At 34.5% G+C, this 25,509-nt stretch overlaps 5 protein-coding genes across 15 annotated transcripts; 3 read left to right on the top strand and 2 right to left on the bottom strand.

The window, feature by feature from the left end:
* Positions 1 to 226: 226 nt before the first annotated feature.
* Positions 227 to 5,077, bottom strand: LOC107268679 (sperm flagellar protein 1). Of its 5 annotated transcripts, none has more exons than XM_015741700.2 (6): positions 4,941 to 5,077; positions 3,367 to 3,558; positions 3,043 to 3,256; positions 2,588 to 2,857; positions 2,079 to 2,318; positions 227 to 2,003 (listed from the first exon to the last, which is right to left on the bottom strand). In XM_015741700.2, the coding sequence occupies exons 3-6, from the start codon at positions 3,170 to 3,172 to the stop codon at positions 1,756 to 1,758; spliced, it is 888 nt and encodes a 295-aa protein (XP_015597186.1). In that variant the 5' UTR covers positions 3,173 to 3,256; positions 3,367 to 3,558; positions 4,941 to 5,077; the 3' UTR covers positions 227 to 1,755. The 5 variants fall into 5 exon arrangements, with proteins under 5 accessions (XP_015597186.1, XP_024941741.1, XP_015597185.1 ...); XM_025085973.1 differs by having other exon boundaries at positions 4,922 to 5,059; XM_015741699.2 differs by lacking the exon at positions 3,367 to 3,558 and having other exon boundaries at positions 4,941 to 5,075.
* LOC107268680 (beta-1,4-galactosyltransferase 7) lies at positions 4,981 to 6,857 on the top strand. Of its 4 annotated transcripts, XM_015741704.2 has the most exons (6): positions 5,183 to 5,334; positions 5,471 to 5,491; positions 5,614 to 5,819; positions 5,911 to 6,134; positions 6,209 to 6,355; positions 6,514 to 6,857. In XM_015741704.2, the coding sequence occupies exons 3-6, from the start codon at positions 5,670 to 5,672 to the stop codon at positions 6,785 to 6,787; spliced, it is 795 nt and encodes a 264-aa protein (XP_015597190.1). In that variant the 5' UTR covers positions 5,183 to 5,334; positions 5,471 to 5,491; positions 5,614 to 5,669; the 3' UTR covers positions 6,788 to 6,857. The 4 variants fall into 4 exon arrangements, with proteins under 4 accessions (XP_024941746.1, XP_024941745.1, XP_015597189.1 ...); XM_025085978.1 differs by lacking the exons at positions 5,183 to 5,334; positions 5,471 to 5,491 and adding an exon at positions 4,981 to 5,118; XM_025085977.1 differs by having other exon boundaries at positions 5,177 to 5,491; positions 5,596 to 5,819.
* Positions 6,858 to 7,013: 156 nt separating this feature from the next.
* LOC107268682 (cytosolic non-specific dipeptidase) lies at positions 7,014 to 8,983 on the top strand. The gene is made up of 5 exons (XM_015741705.2): positions 7,014 to 7,266; positions 7,354 to 7,615; positions 7,689 to 8,235; positions 8,378 to 8,558; positions 8,680 to 8,983. Exons 1-5 carry the CDS (start codon positions 7,033 to 7,035, stop codon positions 8,947 to 8,949), a joined length of 1,494 nt encoding a protein of 497 aa, XP_015597191.1. The 5' UTR covers positions 7,014 to 7,032; the 3' UTR covers positions 8,950 to 8,983.
* A 22-nt stretch (positions 8,984 to 9,005) lies between these two features.
* LOC107268676 lies at positions 9,006 to 13,195 on the bottom strand. Of its 2 annotated transcripts, none has more exons than XM_015741696.2 (2): positions 12,738 to 13,195; positions 9,006 to 12,327 (listed from the first exon to the last, which is right to left on the bottom strand). In XM_015741696.2, the coding sequence occupies exon 2, from the start codon at positions 12,225 to 12,227 to the stop codon at positions 9,435 to 9,437; it is 2,793 nt and encodes a 930-aa protein (XP_015597182.1). In that variant the 5' UTR covers positions 12,228 to 12,327; positions 12,738 to 13,195; the 3' UTR covers positions 9,006 to 9,434. The 2 variants fall into 2 exon arrangements, with proteins under 2 accessions (XP_015597182.1, XP_024941737.1); XM_025085969.1 differs by lacking the exon at positions 12,738 to 13,195 and adding an exon at positions 12,422 to 12,640.
* Positions 13,196 to 14,344: 1,149 nt separating this feature from the next.
* Positions 14,345 to 25,300, top strand: LOC107268703 (huntingtin). 3 transcript variants are annotated; one of them, XM_025085908.1, is made up of 16 exons: positions 14,345 to 14,592; positions 14,803 to 14,986; positions 15,086 to 15,364; positions 15,468 to 15,609; positions 15,675 to 16,250; positions 16,316 to 16,929; positions 17,004 to 17,317; positions 17,394 to 18,740; positions 18,809 to 22,877; positions 22,945 to 23,150; positions 23,225 to 23,399; positions 23,467 to 23,880; positions 24,074 to 24,234; positions 24,344 to 24,431; positions 24,501 to 24,919; positions 25,149 to 25,300. In XM_025085908.1, exons 1-15 carry the CDS (start codon positions 14,504 to 14,506, stop codon positions 24,597 to 24,599), a joined length of 8,757 nt encoding a protein of 2,918 aa, XP_024941676.1. In that variant the 5' UTR covers positions 14,345 to 14,503; the 3' UTR covers positions 24,600 to 24,919; positions 25,149 to 25,300. The 3 variants fall into 3 exon arrangements, with proteins under 3 accessions (XP_024941676.1, XP_024941677.1, XP_024941678.1); XM_025085909.1 differs by lacking the exon at positions 25,149 to 25,300 and having other exon boundaries at positions 15,096 to 15,364; positions 24,501 to 24,831; XM_025085910.1 differs by lacking the exons at positions 14,345 to 14,592; positions 14,803 to 14,986; positions 15,086 to 15,364; positions 15,468 to 15,609; positions 25,149 to 25,300 and having other exon boundaries at positions 15,793 to 16,250; positions 16,316 to 16,435; positions 16,765 to 16,929; positions 24,501 to 24,831.
* Positions 25,301 to 25,509: the final 209 nt, after the last annotated feature.

Here is a 25,509-nt window from a genome sequence, read left to right on the forward strand (position 1 = left end):
GGGCTGACTTTCTACACGAAGAGAAAGAATATAATTTTGTGGATATGAGCATTAACAAATCAATGATTAATAATTTGCTGTTTTTTTTTAATGTAAAAGCGTTCTCAATACTTTAATTAAACTATTTGACATTACATTAGTTTTATGTGGTACCTATACAAGTCAGTCTTAACAAGGTTCTATGTCTATTCATTCCTTCTCAAAGGAAATAGAACAGAACGATACGACAGGTGGTTGTGCACAGGATAATGCACTTAAGAGTTTTAATGAATTTTCTCTCCATTTGAGAACGTCTGCCGGATATGGCACACTTCCTAATGCATTTAATGACCCTGTAAGATAATGCAGCAAGTGGAGGGTCCATTTTAATGATTGGATATTATGGTCGTTGCATGATTTGATTACTATGAGATATTATACATGTATATATAACCATTTAATAGAACAATTCAATGATTGATATCTATAATTAATTCTATAATAATGATATATACATTAATACAGTAAATAATTTGTAAGATTGTATATATTTGTACGATATTACACATCGTTACGAATATAATTAATTTTCATGAACTCAAAATATGAAAATTCAAGTTCTTTCAGACGGTCGTCATTTCACAGCGTCATAGCAGATTTCAACTATTTCGCGCGCCGTTTCACGGTCTTTCTATTAAGGATTCGCCTCACAATTAGCGATCAAGAAGAAATAAAATAGAAAAAATTGTATTCGTTTACTATTTGACTTGTTTCTTTTTTAAGATATGAGAGAATATATATTTTTACCTGAGAATTTTTTGAATATTTTCTAATTACCAATCATATTCGTTTTATACAATTAATTATACTTCGATCATTTTATAGCGATCATTATCGTCGCATGTATGAGCGCCGTAAACTCTACACGATTTATCCGAGGAAGCATCACAGATATAGATATATACAAGGTCAATGAACTTTTTGAAAGATTAGATTGGAAATCAGCAAATTATAAACAAGTGTAAACATAGTTAAACCGCTCTTTTGAAATGTGATCGTTATTACAATTTTGTCAGGAAAAACAATTCAAGGGCTTACCAGTTAACTAATTAATTGTGCCAGAATGGAGACAATTCCTAGCGAACACGAAATAACTGTTATACATATATCGGCAATACTATGACGTTATACTCAGGAATGTAATAGTTATATATTTCACTGATTGACATTTTGACATGATCAATACGTAATACTCACTTTGGGTTTACTAGATTAAACTTGGCAGCTTATAAATTAATTTTAAAGAATATTTTTAAATTTAAGTCATATTTACATAGTTTAATTCTTATCCTTTCTTTTCTTACTTTCACTTTGCATACTTACTAGTTCCTTTGAGGGATCTAACAAATTCGGTACTACAAATTGCATTGAACAGTTCACTGTTAGCGTGAAGTTTAACTTCATTGAATGTTTCTTTAGAATTCAAGTCATGAAAAGTCACGGTCACCAATTTTACTTCCAGGGTGTTGAGTACGTCGAGCAGAGACTGTTGGTACCCTTGATAAATTTACTCATGATAAACTGCCTTTTGACGATACTATTTTGAAAGTCATTGAGCTCAAAAAGCTCAAGAATCTTTTATTATAAAAATAATAAAATTAATAAACCTCATTTACTCTCTTGCAAAATGTGATCAGTCTATATTATATTTTTACAATAATTATTCATGAGAATCTTAAAGGGATTTGTAAATAATATTGAAAAAAATTAATGGTATTATATTTTTGATATTTTTAACTGACTCGAGCGTTTGGAATGAACGCTTCTACCATTTCCGTTGTTATCAGTCGGATTACTGATTTGCAGTGTTAAATGTGCAATGCGTACATTTTTAATCCTTAGCACTTTTCTTAAATGCGCAATTCTCTGATTCAAAGTAGAAATCGTATTAACTTTCTGGTGCAGTTCTTGTTTTAATTGCTCGTAGATAAAATGAGAGACTAATTCCTCTGTATCCGCAAATCCTTAAATCGTTTAAGTCAGATATTAGTAACGAATTTTTGTGAAATAAATGGAATCGAATTTCACCGTTTAATTACCAGATATCGTGCTGGGAACGTTAACTGAAGGTAACCATTCTTTGTTCGAACGACGAAAAATCCACGTCCAGAAAAAGAGGCCGGTGATTATCCATCCTCCAAGGATTGTAAATACATTCTTCAAATACTGACTAATTTTGAAATAAATATTGGACGCTTTGGTAGCCACCTGCATCGGACTTGATGGTTTGATTTTCAATAGCATTTCATTTTCATCCGTTTTTTGCTCTTTGTCGGTTTCTAATAAAGAATAATTTACGTAGCGAATATTATGAAAGATCTGTAATTAACTTATTGGATAATTGAATTGAGATAAAAAATTTGTAACTTTAACAATTAACTTTGTTTAATATTAATTTTAATTTTTTTCACAATAAAATGCCAGATGACCATATCAAAATTGTATTCGTGAAATTATTAAATATAAATTATTCAAGCATTCAATTCAATAGATATTAAATTTATCAATTTAAGCATCCGTCGTATGCACGAATTTTCACTGCTCATACCGTCAAACTTTTGGGATGATGAAGATCTAGTTATGAGGTCCGCTTCAATTTTGGATTTTAAATCCGTTAAAACTTTGTCAATAGTTCCTTGTTGAGAATTTACTAATTGGTTGATTACAGTGTTACTAAGCTTCATCTCAATTTTTGAAAAGACTTTTCTGTTTAAAGTATTCCAGTTCTCTTTTTTTGTACGTATGCTATTTGCTGGGGTGTAATTGTGACTGTCGACGTAATGAGGATAATATACCTTGAGGACTTCTGCCATTAAAACTAAAATGGCAAGTTAGTGATGGCATTCATGAGAAACAGTCTATAGTGGAGCCATGAAATCATTTCCTTTTTAGGCTTTAAATCTCGGGGGTTAGAATGTAATAGAGTACCTTAAATGTGACACCGATGTCACGACTCGACTATATAATGTTAATTATTATTGATATGTAATCACAGTTCTATACCTCCATCAGAAAAATCGCGCGAAATATTTTTTTTGGCCCCGGAGGACACAACTTCGTCGAGCCATGTATAAATTTCTTCGACATTGTCACTTTGATTTCTTTCGACTCCTTCGTTCGTCATCGTCTTCATTGAAATTAAGTGGGAACTTTGAAGTTCATCATCTTTCTCAGCAAACGCTATGTAATTTAATACTCCATGTATAATTTTTACAGTCTGTAACAGATGTACAATCAATTTAGTATAATAATTCTGATATTGGCGTTGGAAACAGGCGCTTTCCTGTGCAAGCTACAAATTGTAAAAAGTTAACTTCATTACGATACCGTTCTTTTATTCTATTTTGCAGTATAGAATTTTAATTTTGCCTAAAATAATTGGCAATGTAGGGTATGTTCCGAAATTCACTGCAAATCTGTGAATATCGTTGCGTCCCTGTTTATTTGCACGCAGTAGAGTAAGACACGAGCATGCATATTGGAATTAAGTAGATTTCGAAAGAATGTCAGTGCACAGTGCTGAAATGGAAAAAGATATTCAAAAAAATTCGGCATAAAATAGGAATTGTAGCTTTTTTTTGGATTTCCATTTGATGCAAAGAGGTTAGTGTCATATTGATATAATATTTATACCAACAACTTTTTATCCTGTAACTGTGCAACGAAATTATTTCATTGCACATATACATATGTATACATAATTTTTTATTAATACGTTCATGCCGGCGCATTCTTTTATATACTATACTATTTTGAACTAGCGGTAAGCCACCGGTTATACACGTTGGCAGGAACGTGTTAAACTGTTTATATCTATAATAATAGTAAATTAGGAGCAGTCATGTGACGATACACATTTCAGTACACTCTCTCGATACTGCTGCTATTGTGTCTCTCATTCCTATGTGATGTATAGAATTATACATACATAAAAATGACAGTGAGATATATAACTGCCTCATAGAGAGAGAGTCTACTGTACGATCTAATAATTGTAATTGGAACAAAAATTTTTTGTAAATAGAATAGATCAAGAAAATTATTTGCTCTTAAAGATGAACTTCGCTGAACCCGAAAATTGTCGTCATGTATATTTCTTATAAGGCATCAGAACAGTCATTATAACTCTGAAGTCATGTATGTATATATGCATATAACGTAATTTCTGAATTTGTTATTTTATTCCTTATCGAAGAAATTAATATTATACATTTATACTAATAAATGAAATTAATTTTATTATATTCACTTTTCGCTTTATGTTATTGTTATGCATTCACTTTATCTGAAAAAATGAAATCTTTTTTCATCGTTCAAGTATCGCTCTTTGTTCATCATTTACTTCGCAACTCAATTTCAAGACTTTTTTATAACCTTTACGTAATAACGTACTTTTTTTAAATACGGACGTACAATTTTTTACAGAATAAATTGGATACTAATTTCAACCGATGCTTCAATTTTGATTTCGACTGTTGACAATAAATTACTATTAAATATTTTGAATTTGCCGCACAATTCCTCGTGTTAATAGGTCGAGTCGCTCGAGTCCTCGAGTCCCTCTAGTCAGAGTCCGGACAACATCCGGAAGGGACGCCATGTTTAGGGCTTGTTTGGCGCCACCATGACATTGCGCGAGACTCGATCGAGTCTGGTGCCAAGTACAGTCAACCCGCCGTACAGGGCTTAACACTACCCACACTACATAATGCGAATCTCTCCCATATACGTATTCACACACACCATTCTATTCTGGAAAGAGCCCACAATATGGCGGAGCCAATCACTAAGAAGGCCCACCGTTTGCCGGACTCTGACTAGAGGGACTCTACGTGTTAAGCGACTACTGCTCTGCCCACCGGCCATGACTCGAAATTACCACCATTTTCTAAAAATACTACCATGTAGTTCGTGTGCAGAGATAAGTAGGGAGATGCACAACGCTATGACAGTCGTGTGTTTTCATGTTTGCTTTCATGTAACTTCGATAAATTCCCCCTGTGACCACAGACCACTTACTGCAGACACGGTACTCCCGTGCTTTTGACTGTTAGCACGAGCAGCAGCGCCACCTTATCGGTAGGTTATATCACTAATCTATGTTTCACACTCAACGGTTTTACTATAGCCCATTTGGAGTCTCACCCCCCTCCCTGTGACCAGAAAAGAAGATGCAGCAATGGCAGATCTGTTCAGTTGTCAAAATAAAATCTCAAGTTTTATAAAAATCTGTACTTATTATGGCAGTAACATGACAATAATTCGTATGCAAAATAAAAATATACTATTGTTCCGGTAATTTTTTAGTGTATTCTACTATTTGGGTATTTTTAATGACATTCATCAGGAATGAAAGTATTTTGGAAGAGTTTAAGACTTAAATATATTTTTATTTGTATTTTCATTACTTTTGGTATTTCTTGTTTGATAGGCATCACTCCGATCAGCATTGGTAAGTCACGTTTGTGTATATTGATTACAGATTATAATAAATACAAATTTATCTTTGGAGGTTAAGAAAGTTCCTTAAACACTATTCATTACTAAAAATCAAAGATCAAGACATTTTTTTAGATGAATGCAAATGTGATGCCAATGGAACATCCAACCATTATGGAAGTCATAGAATAATGAATAATAAGTCAAGGAAATCGAAACATCGTCTAGCTATTCTTGTGCCATTTAGAGATCGGTTTGAAGAGTTATTAATATTTGCACCACATATGCAAAAGTTCCTTGCTAAACAAGATTTAGATTACCACATATTTATATTGCATCAGGTATGTTTAATTGTGTCATTGTTCAATACAATATTGTGTATATTGCATTTAGAAACATTGATCAAGGAGCATTCTCTTCCAACATTTTCAGATTGACAGATATAGATTTAATAGAGCATCTCTTATAAATGTTGGATTTTTAGAAGTTAAGAAAGACTTCGATTATATAGCAATGCATGATGTAGATTTGCTGCCAATGAATAATGAACTGTTATACAATTATCCTGAAAAAGGTCCATTTCATGTATCATCACCAGAACTACATCCAAGATATCATTATCCCACGTTTGTTGGTGGAATATTACTTGTAAACAGGTATTAAAATATTTATATTAATATGAAAATTCGTTTTAAAAGTTTGAAACTAATAATATATACTATTATTTCAGAGGCCATTTTACTTTGGTTAATGGAATGTCAAACAAGTATTGGGGATGGGGATTAGAAGATGATGAATTTTATGTTCGGCTTAAAGAAGCAGGCCTAAAAGTAACTAGGCCACAAAATGTATCCACTGGAACACAAAATACTTTCAAGTAAGGTTGAATCAGTAATCATAAAATATATATTTATCCAAAATCTCTTTTACAATATTATAACGACCAATATTATTATAATATGCTACTACCAGTCTTCAATATTACCTCTACACAGTTATATAATAGATACGTGTAATTTTCGTATGTTTCATTAGACATATACATGATAGAAGTCATCGAAAAAGGGATATGACTAAATGCTTTAATCAGCGTGAAGTCACAAGAAAAAGAGATCGTCAGACTGGACTCAATAACGTCTCCTATAAATTAACAGGTACTATTAAAATGACGATTGCTGATACAGCATTGACTGTTTTAAACATTTCTCTTATGTGTGATAAATCTATTACGCCTTGGTGCGAATGTGATAAAATGGATGGTCCTACAGAAGTAAAACAGAAAGAAAGAAAGAGGAGTGAGTCTATGTAAATTAGCCACTAAATTTCACCTGTATCCACCAATATTGTTTCAAATACAATCTAAAGTATAAACAAGATAATAATGGACGTCTTTTATTTTAAATATACAATTTTACTCCAAACTCTTACACCCTGCTGTGGGTCTACTCTGAGTTTATTTACAATAAAAAGAAAAGATCTGCAACTGTTATATGTCACAAAGTAATGTTCTGGTTGATAAATCGAATTTCTAATTACTGCTGAATACGCAAGAATATGCCTATTCCTCCAGATCTTGTAAAGGTGTATAAGTATGTTGATACACAGAGAGAACGTTATATACAGGAATTACGCTCAATTGTATCGATTGAAAGTATCAGTAGCAATATCAATTTAAGATGTAAGATCTCATTGATAATCAAATGGATGGCCACACGTTTAAAAAAATTAGGTTTCAAAGTTCAGCTTTTGGAGATTGGGAAGTATATTCCGGAGAGACATAATAAAGAGGCATTTTTTATTTATATTTGGAAAATTTTATAAATCATTCATAAAATGAAATAAAATGTATTGACAGTATGCTTTGTATACATACAGGTGAAAATACCAACATTGATCTTGGGAACTTTAGGCAAAGAGACTCATAAGAAGGTGCTTCTTTATTATTGCCATTTAGACGTCGTAGAAGTCAATCGTGAGAAGTGGACCACTGATCCTTTTGTATTAACTGAGAAAAATGGAAAATTGTATGGCCGTGGTACTGCGAAAATGAAGGGATCTCTATTATGCTTTCTTCACGCTATAGAGTGTTATCAAGCATTAGGCATAGAACTGCCAATTAATATAAAGATAATATGCGGTATGCCACACAAACCCATGATATATCCTAATAAAATAAAATACGCCTTAGTTTTATTATACTTTTATTATAGAGTCTCTAAATGAATGTATGAGCGCTGGCCTTCCACGAATTTTGGCTGATCTCAAGACAAGTTTTCTCACACGTGTTGATTGTATTTTGGTAACGGATGGAAAATGGGTTGGTCGACATTATCCATGCATTCTTTACGGGTGCCGAGGTGTTTGCTATTTCAACATATCAATAGATGGTCTACTTGAGGATCTCCATAGTGGCGATTATGGAGGAATAGTTTATGAACCTCTACAAGATTTACTGTTTCTTCTAAGCAATCTCGTGGATCCATTTGGGCACATAAAGGTACCTGGATTCTATAAGGATGTTATGCAAGTGACACCGGATGAAGAAGATGTTTATGGACAATTAAAAATAAATATGAATGAGTATAAAGAAGATGCAGGTATTAAAAATCTTGCTTATGGTGAAGACATTACTGAAACTTTCATGCATGTCTGGCGACATCCCACTTACAATTTACATTATATCAATACTTCAGTTCAATGCGATTGTTCTGATAGATTGTTGATCCCAAAGAATGTTGATGCCAAATTTTCTATTCGGTAAGAAATTCCTGATTAACATGTTTTCGCCGGATGAATGTTCGATATGCATTCTTTTCTATGATTGCGAATGCATAAAGTCGAAAATTTTGAGCTAATTTATTATTGCTGTTTAATAACTTCAGTGTATTCCTTGAAACAGAATCGTTCCTTATCAAACCCCGGAAAAAGTATCTTGCATGGTACTTGATTACCTGAATAAATTAATGTACGAAAGATGTACTCCTAACAAGCTGAAAATCACTGTAGACAGTGTATTGAAACCATGGTATGAAAATCACCTTCACTGGAACTATGAAGCTGCAAAGGAAGCTACAAAACAGGTTTTCTTATAGAATTATAACATTATGTGATTTAAAAAAAATAATTCTGACAGTATTGACACTTGTTCTAAAATTGATATTCATTATTAAATCAGTGAGGAATAAGAACTCTTATTAACAGGTATATAAAGAAGACGCAAATTTCATTCGTGATGGTAATGGAATTTCAATTCTTTTGGAATTGCATAAAATATTACCAAAGAAAAATATACTTTTGTTACCATTGGTGAATAGCGAAGCAAACATTCACAGTGAAGATGAAAATATTTCACTACGATGTTATTTTGAAAGCACAAAACTATTGGCTAGTTACTTTCACAACCTTGAAAACCACGCACAAAAACAAGAACTCGAAAAAAGAATTCGACATCATAATATTTGTGATTTATGAATTGATATCGATTAACTGATTTAAACGTATTCAATTACTTATCATATTCTAGTGAATTTCTTAAATGTTTTGTACATATATTTACAATAAAAATGTTTAAAGCACTTGACTGATACAGCGAAAATGATACTTTAAAACAGGGCTGTCCAGCTGTCCGCGGAGCGGGCCTCTAAATGTATAAATTACCCTCAAATAAAATTAGAATAATAATACAAACGCGTTTTTTCTTTGTATACCATACCTATTAAAACTCACTGATAAAGTTGCATACGAAGTATTTTATAAGGCGGCCCTCCAAACAGCATTTTTTTTTAAAGCGGCCCTTGGGGCACTTGCAGTTAGACAGACCTGCTTTAAAACACTTACATGACTATCATATAATAGGATGACAACAAAATATTAAACTACTGAGTAATATCCGCACTGCGAGAATAAAATAGTTACAAAAGCAAATGATTATCTTTTAAAAATAGATGGTTTCAAATTTACAAATTAGCATTTAACTGCATAATAAAGTGTTCACTCAATTCACTTGAATTTAAATCATCAGCATCGTTATTTTCATCGAAAATGTCCTGCACAGTTCCTGTAACAGTTTCTAAAATGTCCACTTGTTCCATACCATTACTTTCATTAACATTCAACTCAGGTGTGATTGTTTCGATAATTTCGCTAGATTCTGGATCTACAGTCTCTTTTTGATGATTACCGTCAGCTCTATCAGATTCTGACAAGGGAGTCTCCAACTTTTCTTCATTCCAGTCATCCTCTGTCATCCCTTCTTTTAAAAAACGTTTACGTAATGTTCTTAAAGATGGGAGCGGAAAATCATAGCTAAGTAATTTCTCATAACCCTTCTCTCCACATAAATTTTTAATATCCATTGCAGTTAACAAGGATGCCTCCGAGAAGTCATGTTTAGCATTATCTATCAACATTTCTTTAAACTGACCGTTTCTTTCATCCAAAAGTTTTTGTCGTCTGAGCATGGTTTGCATTCGCGTCATTTTCTTTTTGTAGGTGTTGGTATTCTTTTCTGCTCGTTCAAGGAACTTTGCTGCTTTATCCAGTTTCCAATTTAGTTCCTTTATTCGATCATCTTTTTGTTTGATTTGTGCTTCTAATTTTCGCTTATTTTGAGATTCCAGTGTTACTGTTTTCATTAGTTTCTTATTCATTTCATCCAACTGATCAATTCTTGTAGATAAATCATGAATCTGCTTTTGCTTTGCTTCGAGATCCTTCCGATTGCCGTGTTTATCTTGAACAGAAGCTGACTTCTTATTTGTTTTACGTGATAGTTCATCAATCTCTTTATTCTTCAATTGCAATTCTAAATTTACTCTGTTTAACTTATTCTCTAGATCTTTATACATGATTAACTGGTTACTTAGCCTATTAATCACTTCCTGTTGCACGCCCACTTTCCGTTGGAGTTCTTTATAGAAATGCGAAGACCCGTTTGCATAATTTGGCTTGAATGGTGATCCACTTTTTTTAATTTGATTTTGCGTATCGGCTGCTATACATGGATCTGAACTATCGCACTTCCTTATGTTACTCCATGAAACATATTTAATGTTTGTATCTTTTGCTCTTTCATGTTCTTGGACATGTTGCAGATTTTCATTGAATCTTAACACGCGTTCAGCCCTATTACTTCTTGGTGGGGCCAGTGCTTCTGATGCAATATATTCCTTCTGCTCATTTGATGTTGTATTCTCTATATCTTCGCTATTCTCATCATCTTTAAAACCATCCAGATCCCCTTCTTGAACAGCAATTACTGATGTAATAAAAGAATTACCTTCGTCATCACAAAAAGGGATATTTAGCTTCTCTCCAGAATCATACGTCACATTGGATTTGGTTTCTAATCCTTTGATTATGTCAGTCACATAATCAGATACACCAGTTACTTTAATTGTGAACTTTGTTTTGTTTGATGCTAATGAATCAGTGTCTCTAGAGTTTGACAATAATTTGTGCAATGCTCGTTTTTTATCGTTCCTCTTGTGAGACTTTTCAGGCATTACAACAGTCTGATTATAAGGCTTAAGATCTACTTCAGATATGGATCCAATTGTCTTTTCTATCGATTTCATAATTTCTTCTCTGGTTCTCCTTTTTCGCTTCATAGCTGCCCGCATATTTGGTATCACATGTACTTCGTCCCTTCCAAAATTTTCCAAATCCTCAGCAAAGACTTGTCTTATATTGTTGAGACTCATATTTTCATCTTGTAACATAGTTGTCTTTTTGTTATTTGGATCCTTAGGCACTTCGGGATTTACAACAGAATTTTTATGATTCTGAGCCAAATAAGATCGAGTTTCGTTTGTACTTTCATTTTCGCTATCCCCAAAAATATTTTCTATGTTTCCCGACGACTGCCCTATATTTTTTTTAATTGGACCATTTTTCGTAATAATTGATTTTTTATTAACATTTTTTTCAATTTTCTTCTCTATCATGTAAGCACTTTTAATATCGTTCGGACTGCCATCTCCGTCACATATTTGTTTTAACTTTTCCTCTATCTCGTCATAATTATGATCAAACGTGCTTTGATCCTCCTCACTGTCACCAATAACTTCTACTTTTGCAGTACCACTGTTTTTTTCTGCAAAGGTATTATCGTTCATAATAAGTTGACCGATTTCTTTGTCATTCTCATCAGCCACTATGATAAAGCTATTGTCATGTATCAGTTTCCGAATTTCACGTGTGTTTTTCTCTGATACTATAATAACATTATCTTCATCAACTTGCTGTAGAATATTTTCAGAGAGCATTTGATAATCATCATCAGAAGAATACTTTTCATCTTTTATTATAATTTCTGAAGCTATTTCTACCGTTTGCGGGTTTGAGACTTCGCTTTCATTTGTACCATTACTCATTCCTTGAGCAAATACATCTGCAGGATATTCCAACTTATGTTCTAGATAGTTCACTGTATAACCTGCTTGTTCACCATCATACATTATGGCATTATCCCACTTCCTTCTCTTTCTTGGTGACTTTCTTGTTGAAGTGATGGTGAATATGGACGGCAGAGCATCTTTCTTTAATTTAACTTTTCCATCATTTGTTACAATCCATTGTTCTGGAGTAAAGTGCATATGGCAAAGAAAAGAATTATTAGATGGTTCCCAATCAGCTCTGCCAACACGCTCTGTCCAAATTTTTCTGAGCTTTGGATTACGAGGAAAACATTTCATAGTATAACCCTTTTCACTGCGGTTATTGCAGCCCACTGCTGCACAGCCTGGCATTGCAAATTGCTAAATAAAATCTTGTATTACAACTGAAGCTTTGCATCAGGGATCCATCATCGTCGCAGACATAGTTTGAAGAAAGTTACTCATGGAATGTCTACAACAAGAATAACATTATCTTAAATTAGTTTACAGAGCTATTTATGTTATTTAAATTATAATTATATTTTTCACATTTAATTTTAACACACATTTATTATTAGAATATTTAGACTGAAATTTTTCAGTAGTATAAAAATTAATCCTTTGCACTGCACTGGATCCACTAGGATGACATGTTGCTCGTATAAAATAATTCTTGGAGTGTAAAACCTTAAATTTGATTCAGTTCATATAAGTTATCGCTTGTATAATCAGAATCATTTTTATTTTATACAAGTCAAAAGTATGTAATTTGATATTATGACAAACGCATGATAGTTGATATTTGAAATCCTATACAGTATTCTATGATAATTTATAATAAATGTTAAACTGTCAATGACATTCGAATAAGTTTTGAATTACCTCACAAACCTCACAACATACTTCGGCTTTACTTGATTGTGTAATAAGTAAAAGTGAGTACATTATTAATCTCTTCACACGTGCACACTACTAACACTTAATTAACGTTTCACCGTTATGTTATTGTTAGAATTTTGTGTATTTCGCAAAGGTTAAGTTAGATAGTAAACGCTGAAAATCGGTCATGAACGGGCAACAATAAATGGTAGAACCGCTTGCTGTAAAATAGTTGAATTACTGCCATCTAGCGTTTTGTAAAATATGAAATCTATTCCATTATTTCAAGAACAAAATGTTATTTTATGCACAAATATGTTGTTCTAAATCATTCATGATGTGACGTGGATCTATTAATCATTTAGTTTGACATGTTAAAATCTTCATTACATAAATACTGAAAACTCTCTTTCTTTCCCCACATTCCTATCTTTTGCAAGAATTCGAGTGGTAAAACTGCAGTATACGATTCCGAACTGAAGTTCGCTGCTAGTGACTTAGATTTTTTGAGGTAACGCCATCTGCCGGATATAATGTGAATCGCATGGAATAGTAACGCCGCCTATTAGAAAAAAAGTTAACCATATTTAAAATTATAAAACCAATTTATTTTTATTGGAATACACATATGTATCAATTAATGAAGATCTAACAAAATATATTATACATAAATTTATATAATTTACTTACAAATTTCGAAGCTGAAACCTCTTCGTTCATCTTACGCAAAATACTGTGAATCGAGAAGTTGATGCTACGTAAATAATTGGTGGCTCTGAAAAGTGCCGATTTTTTGGGATTTCCTCAATAGAAGGTTTCTCACCTACTTTGAACAAATCTACGAACCGTATCACCATTGCAATCGATCACACATAATCCAATTTAAGCAAAAGAAATAATAGCACACTTGTGTTACACGCTTTGCGAGCTACTAACGAAAATCATGCTTCTACATGTTTTACGAAAGCAGACGATACATTGTAGCAAAAAAATCTCGAAGCAGTAGATCAAATTTAATGCTTAATGTACAATCACGAACTTGCACTTATACATACTTATATTTTTAAATAATATTATTTATAAATTAAATATACACATATTTAATATGAAAATATGTAATAATATCTTCATATCAAAATATATGTATACATAATAAGTGCCAACCTGTGTGACATAGCACGAAAATTAAACGAAAAAAATCTCCAAACATGGAATATTGTGATTACTAGATCATATTTCGTGAAAATATATTTTTATAACAAGATAATGTATATGATAACAGTAAAAATATATTCATTTCAAATTTTTAAAGATAGTTGCGTTTTTTTCCGATCAGGAGGCGCCTTTTCCATACAATTCGCATTACATTTGATAGATGGCGCTACGTTAAAAATCTAAGTCACTAGCAGCCAACTTCAGTTCGGAGTCGTATACTGCAGTTTACCCATTCGAGTTGTGACATGGCGGCTGCCAGACGCTTTTTTCCGATCAGGAGGCGCCACTATTCTATACAATTCGCATTACATTTGATAGATGGCGCTACGTTAAAAATCTAAGTCACTAGCAGCCAACTTCAGTTCGGAGTCGTATACTGCAGTTTACCCATTCGAGTTGTGACATGGCGGCTGCCAGGTCACAGTTGTATAAACACTTGTAAGCATAATTGTAGTGTTCGTGCTAGATTTCGATCCAGTTTTACGATGATTTCAGTTATTCGGTGTGAAAAAATTGGATAAAATAATAACGATTAGCAAAGATTCTTTGGGAAAATGGCAGCTGTTAACAATGTATTTAAAGCTGTAGAAAATCTACGACTACTTCGTGAATCGAATTCACTATCGGAGGATTATATAGCCAGGTATAAACAAAAATCAACTATATTTTTTAAGAACTGTCAGTGAATGATTATCATTCTGTCACCACTAGGTTTTTCAGAATAACATCACAATATTACACTTCATTGTTTCATTTAATTCTTGTATTTGATAATTCTATCATAATTGTAAAACTTGAAATTATTTGATTATATCAGAATATGTATTATAAATAGATTTAATTTTCATTGTAGAAAAAAGGAAAAGATTGCCAATTGTGTAATGATCGCTGATGGAGTTTGTTCATCAACTGTCAAAGTAGCATCAAAATTTCCAGATATTTTTAATAAGTCTATAGAAATTTTATTGGCTCTTTGCGATGATTCTGAGTCTGATGTAAGAACTGTAGCTGAAGAATGCCTGAACAAAATTATACGGGTATTGAATTTTATGTTTAATTATATATCATACTTCTCTGGATAAACAAGGATGTTTTCTATGTACAAATTATTATTACAATGCAAGTCTGTTTATTAGACAATGGCAGATGGGAATATCATAAAAGTTCAAGTGAAATTATATTATGAAATCAAAAGAAATGGGTCAGCTCGTTCATTGCGAGCTGCATTATGGCGTTTTGCCCAACTGAGTGAAGTGATAAGGCCAGTTAAAGGCAAGGCGTATGTATCTAACTTAATTCCCTGTATTGTTGCAATTGCTCAACGCAAAGAAGAATCTGTAATTGAGACATTAGCCAATACTTTACCTTTAATTCTAAAAACATTGGGTGCTTTCACAACAGATAATGATATAAAGGTAATGAGATGATGTTAATACAATTAAACAACTATTTAAATTACAACATATGGTATAATAGAGTTACAGATTTGAATTTAAAATGTATACAACTTTGTTGTAGACTTTACTGAAAGCATTCTTCCATAATATATCATCACCTGAGCCAGTGTTCCGAAGGACTGCAGCAAGCATGATCTTAACGACTTGTTTAAACTCTCGGAAACCTGAGGCTTTTCTGTGTTATGTATTGAATTTTCTCATAGGTAATGAATTGTTTAGCTTATTCTGAATTAGTTAATTACATTTTAAAGGTATTGTTACACAACAGATAGGGTTGTTCCTGTGGCTGACGACAAAGAAAATTTGACTACCGTTATGGGAGTATTCGGATGCTTGCGTATAGTTTTACCTCATATGAATGAGATGACAACAGGGATAGAAGTTGACAATTCACAGAAAGTTGACAGTTTAATACAGATTTACGAGTTGTGCTTACATTATGCAAAATGGCACGCTGATCATAATGTAATAAATGCGGCCCTGGAGACATTGGCGCAGCTTTTGCAATCTCCCTCGAAGGAATTCGCATCCATACTACTATCAAAGGATGGGATCACTCGTAGTAGAATCTGGTTGAATGAAAGCGCAGCACGCTTGTCGTTAGGACAAATGAGTTTCTCCACGACAACTGTATCTGGAGAGAATTCGGATTCAGCGCTAAATTTGTTCGAGTCTGAAATCCCTGAAATTGAACCTAAGATCGAAAAATGGATTGCGGAATCAGAGAGCGCATTGCCTGTAATTCAAAGACCACAAATACGGCAAGCAGTTCCAAGTGAAATTATAGAGATGAGAGGGAAGACGCTAGAGAATTACAGTAATTTGACCATAGGCTCTATCGACAGTAAGTAAAGATGTAACTAAGATGTATATACTAGGAAACACGTATATCTTTTGATATTTTTTAAGGTGACGGGGTTGAGGAAGGAAGTGACGTCGGTAGTGAAATTGAAAAATCGGAAACCGTTCCGGAATCAGTTAGTCTAATGACGCAACCATCCAAAGATGAAGACTCCTCAGATGAGAGAGGTTTGTCGATTGCGTCGCCTCACAAATCCTTGTTAAATATTCCATTTGCGGAAATTGATATTGGCAATTTTACAAATGCTGATATACCGTTAAAATATTGTTGCCGCTATTTAGCATCGTCGTTTTTGTTAACGGGAAGTGTCGGTCAATTAATTCCTGACCGAATGTTTCGTGTCAGTGTGAAGTCGCTAGCTTTAACATGTATTGGTCACATTTTAAGGCTTTACCCACGTTTATTATTATCTACGGTCGCCAAAGAACAAAAATATGATGAAAGCCCACAATTCATGTCGGATATTTTACTTTTTGCGGATCATCCTGATCCCCAGATACGAGGACATGTGATGATGCTTATTGGCTGTTTTTTGAAAGCAGTTTTCGTTCAATTTGGCGGGAGATACTCTGATGTAATATCGGGGGATCTTACCGTTTCTGATAAAAAGGAGTACTGTAGGACTTTACCCTTGGATAATCTTGTCAAATTAATTTTAAAGGTGAGCTTAGTAGAGTACCTACGATCATAATCTTGTTTTCTAATGTGCTAAAAATGTATACATTTCTTCTATAGGGCATAGAAGACGAGTCTGCTACAACATGCCGGCAAACTTTAATGGCGCTCGGCATATGTCTTGTCGATCTACTGGAATCTGTTGACAATAAGTGCGGAATTCCAATATTAACGATATTACCCCGTCTTGTTAAGAATCCATACTTCCTTGTAAAAGTCAAATTAGCCGAAGTATTGGCCATATTACCATATTCTACTATAGAACACATAACTGGCGGATCACAATTTCAAGAGAACGTTATTAAAGTACTAATCAAGTTGCTGAGTGATCAGGATCAGAGAGTGCGGCACGTAACGAGTAACTCTATTGTTAAGTAAGCCAAATTCATTTAATTAAAATTATTATGTATCATGTTAATCGTGTAAGTAAATTTACATTTTTCATTACAGGATCATTCCTATGTTGTATTATCGAAATCCAAACGAAGACGCGATAACTAGAAAAGCTTCTCAATATACAGAAGAATATTTATCTTCCAGTGTATTGAATCCTCTGGAGACTTCTAATTATGAAATTGGTGATAACAGGTTACTAGTTAACAGTTTGGTTGAACCATTTAACTTTTTGTATACTCAAAATAACATACAATTCAACGAAAGAATAGATAATGCCCTGTCACAAATCGTCAGCGTATTAACAGAAACTGTCATCATGGACTTCTCTAAGTATTTAACTTACGGCTGTTGCGAAGCTCTAACTAGATTAAGTGAGAGCTATTTCACGACGATATATCCTAAAGCATGGGACTGTCTAGTTCCAAAGCCTCCAGCCAAGAAAACATATAGAAGATCAAACAGTCGAGGGGACGTTAACGATAACAGTTTGTTAAATGATATAGTATTACCGATCTGCAATGGTCTAATGCCTTTTACTATATCATTATTATCTTCATCGCAAATAAGTCTGGATCTATCAACACACAGGCATTTAATCCTTCTGGCTGGAAATCTCGCATCGGGAATGGCATTTTGCAATTTGAAGCCTAGTGAACCCATTCACAAAAATGACACGGATACCGTGAAATTGTGGGGGTTATTCAAGGATAAGCAAATGTATCAATACTTGGAGCTCTTACTCATCCATGTGGCAAGAGTGTTGAATGTTTTTGTTCACGTTATTGATGAGATACAGTTGACGCAGCCCAGTACGAAATCATCATTGCCTTCCTTGCCAACACCGCAGAGTTTATCCCCAAAAAGAAAAACTGCAGCAGAGGCGAAACCGAAGGAAAAAGAGGAGCGAAAGACAACTTTAAAATTCGGAAAGGAACAGATGGGAGCGTTTTCGAATATTCCACATTATATGAAACTATATGATATATTGAAAGCAGCCAATGCAAATTATAAAGTGACACTTGACTCAGAAGCTAGCGAGATGTATATTTCTTTATTGAATGCGACGCTAGAAGTGCTTTCGCAAATACTTGAAATAGCGAGTATTCATGAAACTGGTAGGATAGCTGAGGAAATTTTGCATTATCTGCAGACTACCGTTGTGTTATGCCCGACTTCAACTGTTCGATGTGTTCAGCAGTTATTGAAATGTTTATTTGGTGCAAATTTAAGTGCCCAATGGAGTGAATTTGATATACAGAGAAACTTGGATCGAACCAGTGTTTCCAGAGATGATGCTAAAGGCTTTTACAATCAGTGCTTTCAAAGACCAGCTAGACAAATGGCTGAAGCGATAAAAGCTATAGGAAATAATTGCAGAGGTGGAAATGAACCCGACACAGGGTAAGTAATCGGGAGTATAAATGCATCTGTATTATGGACGGTACAATGATACTCCTGTAATATTGCAGATGGATCGGTTTACTACGAAGAAAAGGAGAAAGGAAAATGTCAACAGTTTCTAAAAGTTTAACGCGATCGATGGATCAGAAAGTTTCGGTAGCTTCGTTTATACGTCTCTTTGAACCGATGGTTATAAAATCCTTAAAGCAGTACACTGTGACAAGTTCGGTTTCTCTTCAATGCCAAGTTCTAATGCTAGTGAGTCAGTTGGTACAGTTACACGTAAACTACTGTCTTCTGGATTCGGATATGATTTTTAAAGATTTTATAATCAAGCAATTTGAATTCATCGAAGAGGGTCAGATACCTCATACAGAAGATCTCTTGCCAAAGATATTCAATTTCCTGGTACATCTGTCCTACAATAAATATCACACAAAAATAATAATTGGAGTACCAGAAATCATTCAGTTATGTGATAGATTAATGGCTAGTGGTCAACCACCTCTTACGCATTGTATACCGGCTCTTACACCCGTTGTTGAAGATATATTTTTGGCAAGAAATGCAAGATCCAGTTCATCGGAGCAAAAGGAACTTGAAACAACCCGGGAAGTCCTGGTGTCAATGCTCCTCAAATTGGTTGAACATCATCAAGTGATTGAACTTCTAGCTGTTTGTCTCACGGAGTCACGATTCAGTGGTGATGGCAATGGTGAAGAAAAATGGCGCCGATGGTCTAGATTAACGACAGACACTGTACTGCCTATGTTAGCCGATGGAAAAATTAGAATTGAAACTAAGGATGCTCATGCTGCTTTAGTGAAACTGTTCGCAGCTGTTTCTCCGACTGTTTTCAGACCAGTTGATCCACTGCTTAAAGTACTGTTTTCCGTACCACCCAATGCCGACGAGCCAATTATTAAGCTACAACGTTGGTTAGGCATGATCAATGTTGTATTATTAACCTTAATATCCTACGCAAAGGAGGAAGTCATGTTGGCTAGGCTTTCAGATTGCAGTACATACATGACGGACATGGCACGATTATTGATGTTGCCAGATTCTGTTTATCAATCGACAGAAATCATGGTGGATCCATTGAATGTACTAAATGCACAAAGCTTTAATGTACCACCCGAAAGGATTTTAGCCAGATTTATATTCCGAGTGATTGAATTGATTGGTGCCAGAGTATACAAGCTTCTTGGACTGATTAATAATAAAGTCGAGAATTCTCTGGCAAATTCAACTGAGAGTTTGACTTGTGATGATTATTTGATACACCAGTTCGCATTATTTTTACAATTATGCATTCACATGTTTGAGTCTGGCAGTCATTGCAAGGTAGCAAACGCAACTATGCAAATGATACAAGGTCGTAATATCCCTGATGATGAAATATTGCCACTGATGGATCTAAATACGTTTATGTTAGAAATTGCTAACAAATGTCCTCTTCTTACATGTCAGTGGGCATATTTGATGACACTTCTGGGTTACAATGAAATGATCTTCTGGTCTAAAGTCCTGGGTATACATTCGTCGAGTTACGTTGTCCGGTATAGTCCAAGTACAATGAAGCCAAACCCGAGTGATGATAACAGCAGTATAAACATTGATATTGTCAGGAAAGGTGGTACCATATTATTCTGTGATTACGTGTGCGAGAATCTCAGTGATGCAGAACCTCTTACGTGGTTGCTGGTCAATCACATCGAGGAAACCATAAATTTGGCTACTGAGTCACCCGTTAGAGAATTAGTAGCAGCTGCTGTACATAGAAATCCAGCAGCTAGTGGCCTCCTGGTGCAGGCTATTGCAGCAAAATGCTTAGATCTGTCGAAACCAAGTTTCGTAAAAAAGTTGTTACTTTGCGTCGAAGGCGCACATAATTCTCAAAGTGGACCATTAATATTGGCACTGGTACCAAGACTGTTGGCTTCCAAACATTTAGCGTTATCTAGAATGGCTGCTAAAATAGCAAGTCGTAAGGCGGAAACATTGTTGACACTCAGCATGGATGAGGCTAATGAACAATTACCGAAAGAAGATCTTATCAAAACTATGGACATTTTACAGTCTACTAAATTAGCGAAAAAACATAGCAGTCTTGTTATCTTATTGAATAAGCTTGGTGCCAAGCATTATGATCTGTCACCTTTAGAATTGGAACAATGTCGACCATTCAATCCATCGACCATCAGAAGTATCAAATTAGATAAAAATTGGTTTTTCACGCAAACCAAATATCGTTGCTGTCATCCAAGCATTAATTATGGTTCATATGAATCAGCTCAGTTATTAAGTAACCTAGATTTTGATGATATTATTGACATTATTACGTGCAGGGAGTTCAGTGTCAAGATCTTGAAAGAATGCATTAAATTAGGTGTAAGGAAAACGCTCGAGACATGTCAGGATTTGGAACTTGGTCAAGATGTGAAGGAAGAAAGTTTTGAATTCAAAGAAAATCCTCTGTACACTGCTGCCAAGCAATGTCTACTACAGCACGTGCAATATATTGTGGAGATGATGCCAAAACCTCATCATGCTTACAATCCACTTAATCGTGATTCAAGTGGAAAGGAAGGGAAGCACGCAAAAAATTCATATATGTCTAGATTTACAGAATTGCTAACAGATTCTGAATACTGGGATTTTTTATTCATGATAGTACCATCAGTGATAACGTATATGCGTACACTGTCTAAGTTGTCAAAATTCAACCTATGCGAAATCGACGTTAAGTATGAAGAACACCTAGCTAAGTTTGCCCTACTCTGTTTCGACGTATCTCATTGGATAATTCATAATCATGAGAATGATAACAAAAAGATGAAGCCTCATGAGCTGCATTTGACGATGAACTGCGCTGAAGAAATCTTGAGGCAACCTTGCTTGACTAAAGTATTCGGTTCCAGTACACATTACTCGTGGGTTTGTTCAGCAGCTGCTACCCTGACAAGAATCGTTGAGCATCTATTAACAATTATCAATCCTTTACCGGTGATAAATACTTCTGGATTACAGGCTGCGTTAGATAGCGACGAAACCAGACCATATGCTGAAGCGTGTAAACAAATGGCTACATTAGTTGCGTGGCTAGAAGAGTGCCAAATGGAAAACTCCCCTGAAAACATTCCACCATTTTTATTCAATTGTATCAAAAATTTAATCATAAGCATTAGCAGGCAACCTCTGGTCAATTCTTTTGTACTGACGCCTCCATTGGCCTGGAAGCAAGGATGGCGACCTAGTACTTCCAGTGCTACTAAGTGTCGCGTACCATTGTTGTCCTCTGAGTCGAATTTCTTACAAGAGATTGATATTCTGGAACAATTTATATACCGGGTGACCTTATTGGGTTGGACATCGCGATTGCAGTTTGAAGAAATGTGGATGGCGTTTCTGAGTGTACTGAATGTTGCACCGAACAAAAATATGCCCCAGGAGGAAATTGCTAATTTGAGTCGTGCTACTAGTCTAGCTGTACAGGCTATTACGAGACTCCTAATGCAGACTCTACTTCTGCCACATCCTGGAAATCCTGGCACCAGCACCCCTATTCATCATTCACGAGATCCGCAACTCTCATTGTATAAAATTAGCTCCCGGAAACTCTTTATTATACAGGATACCCTACTGTGGAAATATGAGTGTATGAATGACTCAAGAAACGTTCATGGATTGAAATTAGAGCATATTTTCTCGCGAGGAAATATCGAACGTGTTGGCAATTCCCATGCGTTTACATATAGTCAGTTATCTGTTCCTTACTTGTGGGCTTCGTGTTATCTACATGAAGATAAATTGAGTTCTAGTGTATTGACATTGAAAAACAGAAGAAACGACGCCCTGATGTCTATGTCTCTGGACTTGAATTCCTGTCTTCGATTTTTAATAGAATTATATTCTTCGTGGATATTACCACAATCCAACACACCTCTACGACTGCTGAATGAGGTCATCAAATCAATTTTATCCATTTCCGAGTTATTTGTTGAAAGAGGGCAGTACCAATGGATGCTGGATACTTGTTTAGAGATTTCAAGGACACACCCAGTGGAAAATGAAATATTACATCAGTACATTGTTATCGCAGCTTGTAAAGCTGCAGCTGTTTTAACACCACTGGTAAACATAACTGTCAAATGATACCTAATTTTTAAAACGATTTTACATGTCTTTTTATTTTTTTTAGGATGTTGAAACCTTAGAGAAAGTAAAGCGATTGGTCGACATTAATTTAAAGTCGGACTTTTTACCAGCCGGAGTATCTGCGCTACATGGAACTCTCTATTTACTACAAAGTGCAGTGCTGGCCGATTGTGAGGAAACTATGAATATGATACACCCACTAGCTATAGAATATATTCAAAAGCATATCGATACACAAGACTCAAATGGGTATGTCAGATCTTCAGAAACTTACAACGTAAGCAGAATCAGAAGAACTAATAAATGCCATATTGGATTTTTAGAGTGTTAAGTCAAAGTGAAGAACACCAAGGAATCATGTGGGCTTTGGTATTTTTCTTGTTGGAACATGCTGATGATACTCCACCAGATTCGGAAGCTCCTGCAGTGTTAGAACTTGTTCTTTCCTTAGTAACAACGAAGAATATATCGATTGCTCTCCATCAAACACTTCTACATGTAATGCTTTACGAATTTTCTTTTCTTCAAATTGAAAAATTCATGACGATATATCATTGCTTTCTAGGGATTGGAAAGGCTCGTTACCACGAAAAGCGTTGTAGGGAAGGTCACAGAGCAAATAGTCAAAGTAGCAATTGATCGTTTGAGACAAGCAAATCCCATGCTGGCTCTGCCTGCCTTGCAACTGTTGTTAACGTGTATGTATACTGAGGCAGCCGATCGATTGAATCAACCGGATGTGGAGGAACCTCTACCTGATGCTGAACCAGAAGCACTTATACGATCTATTGAGAGGACTTCGGGAATCTTTGATCGAATAAAGAGAGGATATCCAATGGAGGTTGAAATATTGTGTGCAGTTTTGTCTGGGGTTCTGGGTGATTTCTTTCCACCGTCCGAAATTTTGACTAGGGTTATTGGAGAATTTCTTTCACCACAACAACCGCATCCTAGGTTGTTATCTGCTGTTGTTTTTCAGGTTAGTAACTTTTTGGTACGCAGCACTTAGGATGATGAAAACAGATTATCTTTTGTGCTACTTGATTAAATAAACGGATTCATGTTAAACCTTAAATAGTCATGTAAAATTGTTATATGGTCCATATATTTTATAGTCTCTCAGACACCACATTACCGGTTGAGGGTTAATATACGACATTTTGTTTTTCTAGGTTTGCCAGAGGGCATGTAATGGTCCTCAATTGGGTTTGCTTCAAGACTGGGTACTTTTTAGTTTACCCAATTTTATTCAAAGCTTACCAGTTGCTATGTCGACTTGGTGTTTATCGTGTTTCTTTATAAGCGCTTCGACCAATCAGTGGTTAAGAGCCTTGTATCCTTTTTGATTCTTAATGTTACTTCAGGTTTCAAAAATATAAATAAGGAAATGTTTATAATTGGTCAGCAATTATTACTATTGTTTCTTAATATATCATTAACAGATTTCCTCACGTTCAATCCAGAATTGGCAAATATGAATATGAAGATAAGAAGATATTATGCATTGCTGCAGCGGACTTCTATCACCAGGTACTTTACCACATTGTCTCTTTATTGAAAAGTTTGATTTATTAAATTACAATCTTCAATGTCTTTTAGCTTTCCAACGAGAGTCAAAGGAAAGCCTTTGTGGAAACTTTCGAGACGGCTGCCAAGAGACCTGATACACCGTTCAGTTACATTTTAGCATCTTTCTAAGATAGTATCATAGTCGTAAATTCTACCTCGTATTAGAAAGAGTCGACAAAATGTATATGTAGAATTAAGCAGTGCCCAACTATTTCATTGTATATACAGTAAAGTATTCTAAAGTGTTCTGACGTTATAAAGACATGTGTATATTTGTATGTATACAATATCTATTTATCGTGTACCACATCAAAGTGTAATGCAATTGTTTTACAACAAACTTTATTTTTTAAATACTAAATGCGCATCAGCTCATTTCAAACATACCATTCTCATCAAATTTCTGATTTCGGATGTAAAAGAAAAATGAAATTCAAGTGAATCAACTGGTTAGTAAAAAACTTCCCAACTGTTATTATTGTTATGTTTCCCAACTGTATATGTATATGTTATTTTGCACAACTAAAAAGTGCAAAATTATTTTCATATTTCAGGATAATTAATAACAAAATTCTTATTGCCTTGTATTTTGTCATGAAATAACACTTATTTATCACTAATAATATGTTACAATTATCTGCGTTATAATGATTTTCATTGTGTTATCCTTTTTTTTAGACATGTTCTGATGGTACAGATGGAAGTGCCTTATACAGTCACCATCCAAACAGAAAATGTGAACGGAGGCATTTACGATCACGAATCAATGCAGGAGTGCAAATATTTACATTCAAAATTTAGAAAAAACTGACGAATAAATGAAATTGCAATTGACAGAAACAATCGAATTTCGAATTTAGACGTGATAGTAATATTTACAGACATTGAGCACTTCCGTCTTCAACTTAGCGCATGTATGTACAAAATAACTTTTCCTTTTGCATTGGCAAAAGCGCGCATGGCTTATATTTATATTCTCCCTGTATGAATAATCTTTAATTTTCTTAAATCTTGCTTCTATATTAAAATTATGGATAAT

Source organism: Cephus cinctus, unplaced genomic scaffold (genome assembly GCF_000341935.2).
Source record: "Cephus cinctus unplaced genomic scaffold, Ccin1 Ccin1_scaffold0577, whole genome shotgun sequence".
Taxonomy (NCBI): Eukaryota; Metazoa; Arthropoda; class Insecta; order Hymenoptera; family Cephidae; genus Cephus; species Cephus cinctus.

Coding starts and splice junctions, on each gene's coding strand:
- LOC107268679 (XM_025085971.1), bottom strand. CDS start 4,639: ATGGCGTCCCTTCCGGATGTTGTCCGGACTCTGACTAGAGGGACTCGA. Junction 2,858..3,042: donor GCGCGATTTTTCTGATGGAG/GTATAGAACTGT, acceptor TTGCCATTTTAG/TTTTAATGGCAGAAGTCCTC. Junction 2,319..2,587: donor ATCATCCCAAAAGTTTGACG/GTATGAGCAGTG, acceptor ATTCTTTATTAG/AAACCGACAAAGAGCAAAAA.
- LOC107268680 (XM_025085977.1), top strand. CDS start 5,389: ATGAAAGTATTTTGGAAGAGTTTAAGACTTAAATATATTTTTATTTGT. Junction 6,135..6,208: donor GGAATATTACTTGTAAACAG/GTATTAAAATAT, acceptor CTATTATTTCAG/AGGCCATTTTACTTTGGTTA. Junction 6,356..6,513: donor GGAACACAAAATACTTTCAA/GTAAGGTTGAAT, acceptor ATGTTTCATTAG/ACATATACATGATAGAAGTC.
- LOC107268682 (XM_015741705.2), top strand. CDS start 7,033: ATGCCTATTCCTCCAGATCTTGTAAAGGTGTATAAGTATGTTGATACA. Junction 7,267..7,353: donor CGGAGAGACATAATAAAGAG/GCATTTTTTATT, acceptor GTATACATACAG/GTGAAAATACCAACATTGAT. Junction 7,616..7,688: donor TAATATAAAGATAATATGCG/GTATGCCACACA, acceptor CTTTTATTATAG/AGTCTCTAAATGAATGTATG.
- LOC107268676 (XM_015741696.2), bottom strand. CDS start 12,227: ATGCCAGGCTGTGCAGCAGTGGGCTGCAATAACCGCAGTGAAAAGGGT.
- LOC107268703 (XM_025085908.1), top strand. CDS start 14,504: ATGGCAGCTGTTAACAATGTATTTAAAGCTGTAGAAAATCTACGACTA. Junction 16,930..17,003: donor TTGTCAAATTAATTTTAAAG/GTGAGCTTAGTA, acceptor TTTCTTCTATAG/GGCATAGAAGACGAGTCTGC. Junction 17,318..17,393: donor ACGAGTAACTCTATTGTTAA/GTAAGCCAAATT, acceptor TTTTCATTACAG/GATCATTCCTATGTTGTATT.